The sequence below is a fragment of the Echinops telfairi genome, unplaced genomic scaffold, assembly GCF_000313985.2.
Source record: "Echinops telfairi isolate 266 unplaced genomic scaffold, ASM31398v2 ScPeMD7_7458;HRSCAF=8496, whole genome shotgun sequence".
Lineage (NCBI taxonomy): Eukaryota > Metazoa > Chordata > Mammalia > Afrosoricida > Tenrecidae > Echinops > Echinops telfairi.
Genome location: NW_022111358.1, coordinates 6,123,499 through 6,130,404, shown reverse-complemented (window position 1 = coordinate 6,130,404; position 6,906 = coordinate 6,123,499). Strand labels below are relative to the sequence as shown.

At 57.1% G+C, this 6,906-nt stretch overlaps 1 protein-coding gene across 8 annotated transcripts in view; it reads left to right on the top strand.

Moving 5' to 3' along the window:
* The first annotated feature begins 15 nt into the window (after positions 1 to 15).
* Positions 16 to 6,906, top strand: part of KSR1 (kinase suppressor of ras 1) — a 169,144-nt gene continuing 162,253 nt past the window's right edge. For all 8 annotated transcript variants that reach the window (XM_045299634.1, XM_045299632.1, XM_045299633.1 and 5 more), the window contains exon 1: positions 16 to 255. In XM_045299634.1, coding sequence (XP_045155569.1) covers positions 43 to 255 — 213 coding nt within the window. In that variant the 5' untranslated portion in view covers positions 16 to 42. The remainder of the gene's footprint in view (positions 256 to 6,906) is intronic.

Below are 6,906 nucleotides of genomic sequence, written 5' to 3'. Positions count from 1 at the left end.
GGGACCCCCGCCTCGGCCACTCCGCGGCCCCGATGCCGAGGCATGGATAGAGCGGCACTGCGCGCTGCGATGGGGGAGGAGGATGGCGGAACGGGGGACGCGGATGGGGGCGCCGGGGCCGCGGCCAGCCGGGCGCTGCAGCAGTGCGGGCAGCTCCAGAAGCTCATCGACATCTCCATCAGCAGCCTGCGCGGGCTGCGCACCAAATGCTCCGCGTCCAATGACCTCACCCAGCAGGAGATCCGGACCCTGGAGGTAAGGGGGCCTGCGGCGCCCGAGAGACCGGGCGGAGGGCAGGACGGCAAGGACGAGGGTCCACGCCTGGGGAAGCAGCACCCAACACCTCCCCGCGCTGTCCCAGTTCTCTTGCATCCTTGAACCCGGGCCGCCCCCCCCGACCCCCGCCCCTACTTTGAAGCTCCTTCCCCCACGCTGGCTGGAGAGGCAGCTGGAAGACCCTGGTCCTGGGCCGCATTGGAGGTGGGGTGGGTGGTGGTGGAAATGGGATAGGGGCTCCGGGAGTCCGTGGGCAGGGTGGGCGGCCCACGGATATCCCCCGCCCCCTCCTTCACCACCCCCACCTCTTTCCAGCTTGCCAGACCACACGACTCGCTCTCATGGAGTCACACGCGGGACCTTTCCCGTGTGACAGGCCAGCGGCCGTGGGCCGGGGTGACAGCTATGGAAATGAAAGTGGGGGGGGGGGCACGGCGGCAGGGGGATGCCCCGGTGAAGTGTGCGCTCAGGTCCGCCGCCCTTGGCCTTCCCCTCGCCACTCAGACGCCGTCCGGCCCCTTCCTTCCCCCGCTCCCCCCTTCCAGGTTCTTGTCTGCCGCTTTTTAAAAAGTGTTTGCTGAAACGGCGTTTTGTGCTCTTCAGGCATGCGGCCCTTTCCTTTCGCGTTGCCACAGCGTCCCCCTGCTCAAAATGTAATCACTCACGTCCTCCCGCCTCCCCCATGCAGTGGATCTTGGCTTAGGAAGGATTATGCTGGGGAATGAAGCCTTTGGGGGGGGTGGGAGAGATGCACCCTCGAAGGTGGAGTCGGCCTGAAAATGAAATGCAGAGAGAAGAAATGAGATGAGAAAGTGGGCCCTTTCTCAAATGATAGCTTTAGGGAAGTGTGGTAGTGAAAGGATTTTGAACCAGCCCAAAGGGGTGTTGGGTCTTTAGAGGGCATCTCCACCTCCACCCCCACCCCCCACGACACAACGGAGGGAAACTAGTGTCCTTCCCAACTTGCTTTGGTCCAGGGACTTCCTTGGAAGGCCATGAGATTCCAGGTACCTGGTTAATAGCTACCTACAGTCACTGTCTACCTTGTGTTGCCACATCTGGCCTTCTGCAGGTCTCCGGATGTCTTGTTTTATTAGCTGCTCATCTTTCTCGTTTCCCCCCCACCCTCCCCTCAGGATTGCTAATTGCCTCTGCCAGCTGTCATCGCTCCAGCCAGCGATTGGCGATGATTATTACAAGAACGGCCCGCCCTCCTCTTTGCACCCCACAAGCCCACAACCCGGTTTGGTCCCCCAAATGCTCCAAGGTGGTTCTCTCCCTCACTTTTCCGCTCTCAGAAACTCCCAAACGGGGGACGTAGGAAGCATTCACTCTGTGCTGGCTATTAGTATTTTTATTACAGTTACTGTCACAATGCCGACCAAGACTTTGCTTAACAAATGAATGAACACCCCACCCTCACCCCCACCCCCTCCCCACCACGCGCCTCTCTTCTGCCTGTGTGCTGCTGTTTCTCAAGTGGCGGAGAGAAATGGATTTCTTGAACACAGCCAAGAGTTTTGGCCCGGCAAAGTTCAGTTTTCAAGTGGACACAATAGGGGGCCTTGTGTGGCTTAGTTCCGGGAGGAGGGGGTCCTGCCGCAGCCTGTGTTTGCTGGGATGAGAGATTGTTCTCTGGGCTGGCATTTCTCACGCTGCTCTGAAGTGCTCCCGCTTCCCAGAGGGGATCCAGGAGAGCTATTTGCTGTTAGCTCTCTGGAAACGGGCACCCCTGACTTCCAAAGGCCCTTGCTTTTTTTGGATGAGAGGGTGGCTTTGTGACCCCCTGAAGCATGGAGCTATTTTGGCCTCTGAGCTGGCTTCTTCGGGGGCCTCCCTTCAGGGCTCCTGGCATTGATTTGGTTGTTGCTCTCTGGCAGCTGGGAACACATCCTGAGGCCGGTGGGGGTCTGCAGTGGAAATGGCCCTCATCCCCAGTGCCGAGTCCTCTCCAGCTCCTTCTGTGGGTGGCTGGCAAGTCAATTCTGACTCATGGTGACCCCATGTGCATCCGATGGGAACTGTGCGCCATTGATTTTGCAGGGGCTGCGTTTTCGGAAGCAGACCACCAGGGTTTTCTTCCCAGGCACCCACTCATACCTCCAGCCTTTCTGCCTACTCTACTTCTTTGCAAAAGCAGGACTTGAGTTGTTGTTGTTTTTTTTTTGGGGGGGGGTGTTGTGTGTGAGGAGGTGGGAATAGGAATTTAGACCCTTATTACTAATTTCCTGGGGTTGCTACAAACAAGTTTAGGTGCTTCACCTCCCTGGCCTCAGCCATCTTGCCTGTGATTAAAGGTGGCTGGCAAGCCTGAGGGCCCTTGCCTCTCTGAAGCCTATGATTTTGTGCAGGACACTCGATTAGCTTGAATCATTTATGCTCCAACCCCGTTTAAGAACACCCAAGGCTCTAACCTCCAGGTTTACTGGAGCTCCTGAAATATTCCTCAGAGAACCTGACATTAGGGGCAATGTACCAGGGAGAGAGCCCAACCCTCTCAGATCGGGCCTGGCTTCTGGTCGTGTGCGTCTGCAGAACTCCTATGACTTTTGTCCTTCCAGCCTCCCTGTCTATAAAATGGGGACGAGACGGCTGCAGCCCGGCAGGCTGTGCGACCACTGTAAGCCTGTGCTCTTTCGCCTTAAAGGTTCTGCCTCTAAAATGTCCCAAGCTAGGCTCAGATGGGATTCACTCTCCAGGCCACTGCCAGGGACGGCGCATCTGTGACTGGCTCTTGTTTCCTGGACATGGTGACACAGGCCAGGAAACAATCCTAGTCGCTGGGCAGAGGCAGGCCACCCCAGCAGGGTGGGGCCCGGCCAGGCAGCGCGTCCACTCGGACTGTCTTTCCTGTTCTGTCGGCTTCTCTCGCATACCAGGCCAGATCCCCGAGAGACATGGCTTGCAACACTGGATTCCTGGCTTTTGAAGGAGGGTCTGGCCAGAGGGCTTGTCTTACGAAAGCATGCCCGACTTAGGAACCCCAGCCCCCTCGGACTCTCCTTACGCAATTGGGGAGAAACAGCACAGGAGCTATGTGCGTGACCTGGGGCCTGAGATTTCAGGTTGTGGTGGTATGCAGTGGAAGGAGGAGGCGGCAGTGGTGGTGTGCCTGGCTTGTCTCCAGGCTGGCCGTACTGACATTTCTCAGTGTGGTGGGCAGTCAGACTTGGCTTGAAAAAGGTGGAGGGGGCTACAGTTTAATACATTTGCCAGGCAATATGCCGGAGCCTTCTCAGTCTCTAAAGTTTCCTGGAGAGCCACTGACCCAATGGGCATGGAGGGGCATAGAACCCGGAGCCAGAATCTAGCTATGAACGAAGATGTGAGGCTACTTCCTCCTAGCAGAGCCCCTTCCTCGGGACCTGTGCTCCTTCCTTAGATGCTCTCAAGGAGAGACCCCTGACACATCTCAGCGCTGGGCCTGGGGCCCCACGCTAGTTCATTCCTTCCTTGCTTCTTCCTCTGTGGGATGGCGCTGTGTCTGGGGCTAGCAAGGCAGCGGTGAGCATGAGCATACACATGCACGTTGCTTCGTGGAACAGCCAGTCTAGTGGATGCTCTAACGTTTTTCATTGGGATCAACCTACTTGTACCTTCTGCAGACAGGCTCTACCATGCCGAGTCTCCCTGCCTTGTGTGTTGGTAGTCCAAATCCCCCCTTCAGTAAGCTGCCGCAGTGAAGGGCTCTTCTGAAGACCATGCTGAGGGGGCAGCACTAGGGGGGTCTACTGCAGGTAGAGTCTCTGTACTTAGGCCACCTCCCTGACATATTACCTTGGATCTATGAGCCACCTGGGGGAGGTCAGGTCCAAGATGCCTGCCCTTCACTCAGCTCAGCAGTGCTAAAGGTCAGAGCCTTCTTGGCGGGAGGACCCAAGATCTCCCTGTTCCCCCTACTGTGGCGGGAGTTGTCACCATGTGTCTTCCCAGATCAGCCCTGAAGGCAGGCGTGGGCCTGTAGTCACTGACCTCCATGCAGTTCCGATGGACTTATTTACTGAACTCCTACCCTGGCTCGCCCCCTACCCCTACCCCCACCCCCAACATGGCAATGATGCTGAGGTGGTAGGGGACAAAGAACTAGATTTGGCCGTTGTATCTGGCTGGCTTCTGAAAATAGCCCTAGTAATTAAGGTGTTCTTTGTCCTCGTGAAATAGCCAGGCAAATAGGGGCTCCTCACACCTGCTAACTCACCTCGGGAAGAGAGGGGGCGCGGTGCAGTCAGTCCTGCCTACTCACTGATTGGGTTGACTTTGGCACAGAAAGACCCCAATCCTGCATATTCCTTAAGTCCCAATGCTTCGAGGACCTTGCACCTAGGAACTTTCCTTCAGGGCCTCCTGGATGTGAGAACACCCCGGGATGGGAGAGGGCAGTCTTGAGGACAGTGGAGGCCCAAGGCCAAGAGCGCTCTCAGCCTTTGCCTGACGTGTCTGCGCTGCATCCTCTCTGGTTGTGATGGAGTAGGGTCAGCTCACCCACGGGCACCGTGAGACTCGGACTCCAGGCCATCAGTCGCAAGGACAGCATCCCAGCTGGTGAGGGACCAGCTCTCGTGGCCGGGTGACAGAAAAGCTGCCCTGGCGGCTGATGGAACAGGACAGAGTCCTTTTGGCTGGAGACTTAGTCCCGAGGGTGGAGGTGGGTGGGAGGAGGCTGGAGGCAGACAGGTCTGATTGGCTTGAAGAGCAGAGCTATGCGGATGATGATCTGGCCTTGGGTGGCCGGAGGTATTCTCACCTAATTCCGGGTGGTGAGGGTGAGGGAGCAAGTGCCGAAGAAGGAAGGCTGGTAACCAGGGAGGGACATGTGGGAAGGGGAAGCCTGGATCCGTTTGATCCATTGGGAATCGAGTTTATGCTGAATTGGGTTTAGTGATAAAGGTGCTCACCTTTTTTTTTTGCTCACCTATTCATTGTGCAGTTAGGGACAGCAGTGGCCTCGAAGGCAGGGGGGTGCCCTCCTAGTTGGGGGGCACAGTCAGCCTTAAGGGAGAGCTGGCAGTAAGTCCAGGGTGTGGTGCACTCAGGGGAGGGGCCTTGCATGGCTGAAGGCTGCGAAGCCTCCCCCTCCCACCTCTTGCCTAGGAAGTGCCCTCAGGGTCACCAAACCTTGGCCCGGCTGAGACAGACACTTGGTTTGCCTTTCTCCACCCAGCTGCTGCCACCAGTGTGGCATGTCCCTGCTTCTGCTCCGCCTCCTGCTTTTACTCTCGAAGCTGAGCCACTGTTGGGCAGCCTTTTCTCTGCTGAAAAACATGCCACCCGTACACGGGTGCCTGGAGAGGGACCTGCTCTTGCCCTAGGAGCCCCCTTGGGGGATGCTCGGCTGCAAACCGAAAGGGACCTTAGAAGAAAGGTAGTCCTGGCAGTCCACTGGGAAAATCAGCCACCACAGCCAGCCCTGTGGAGCCCAGGTCTCCTCTGACCTGCTCAGGGCGGCCATGAGTCAGAAACAATGGAGCCGGCGAGGGCTGAGGAATGCTGGAGAGGAGCTCAACCACATCTCTGGCCAGGGTGAGCCTGAGGAGACTATGGTGTCCTGCTGCCCCGGGACAGGGAGGGGAATGCGTCTCTAAGCACTTTGTAAGCTCCTAGGAGCCCTGGTGGCGGAGTGGGCTGCTAACCACAAGGTCACTAGTTTGAAACTGCCAGCCCCTCCGCAGGAGCAAGATGGGCTCTTTACTCCCATAAACAGTCATGGTCTCGGAACCCCCTAGAGGCAGTTAGTTCTCCCCTGCCCACAGGGTCGGAATCGACTTGGGGCAGTGAGTGGTTTTTTTGGTGGTACCTTCCAGAGCCAGTTCCTCTCCCTGAGTGGTCTGGGTTGGCTCAGGATCTAGAAAAGCTGCATTCCAGCCCACCCGGGTCCAGACGTGCATGCCTGCCCGCTGTGGCCAAAGGCTCAAAGGAAAGCGACGAAGGTGTCTTTCAGGTTAGGGAGGTGACCTTAGAGCAGAGAGGATGGATGTGGAACAAGAAACACTCCGGCTCACCTGCTCCAGGTGAGCCCTGCCCTCGGCTCTTGGGTGGGGGGGGGGTACATCTTGCTTGCCCCGTTGTACAGGTCAGGGGATTGCAGCTCTGAGGGACTGAGAGACGGAGCTAGCAGATGGTTACACCTGAATATTGGCCCAGGATTTGTGTTGCCTTGAGAAACCATAGTGGGGGCTTCGGGGATCATGGTTGTGTTGACTAAGGAGTGGCCAGGGGATAACCAGAGGCATGTGGATGCTGCTGACCGGTGGCCAATCCGGGCCATGCCGCCTCTGAACTGGGAGCAGGACAGTTTCCCTGAAGTCCGGCCCAGCACCCCCCCCAAACCATGACGCAGCTAAAGATTTACAGCGTCAGAAACCCCGGATAGGGTTCATTCCTGTGAGTCAGAATGGCAGTGGGTTTGCCTTTTGGCTTTTGATTTCACACGTTTTCAAATTCAACACAGTAGTGCAGAGTGCCTGTTTTACAAAAAGGACACCGATGAACCAGGGGTCTTCAAAAAGTTTGTAGGAAAATTCCATGACCTTTAAATTCCATTTCCCCATGAACTTTCTGCAGACCCCTTGCATAACTCTCGGAGCTATTCCTCTGTGTGTTCCTCCAGCGTCTGCAGGTAGCATATGGGCA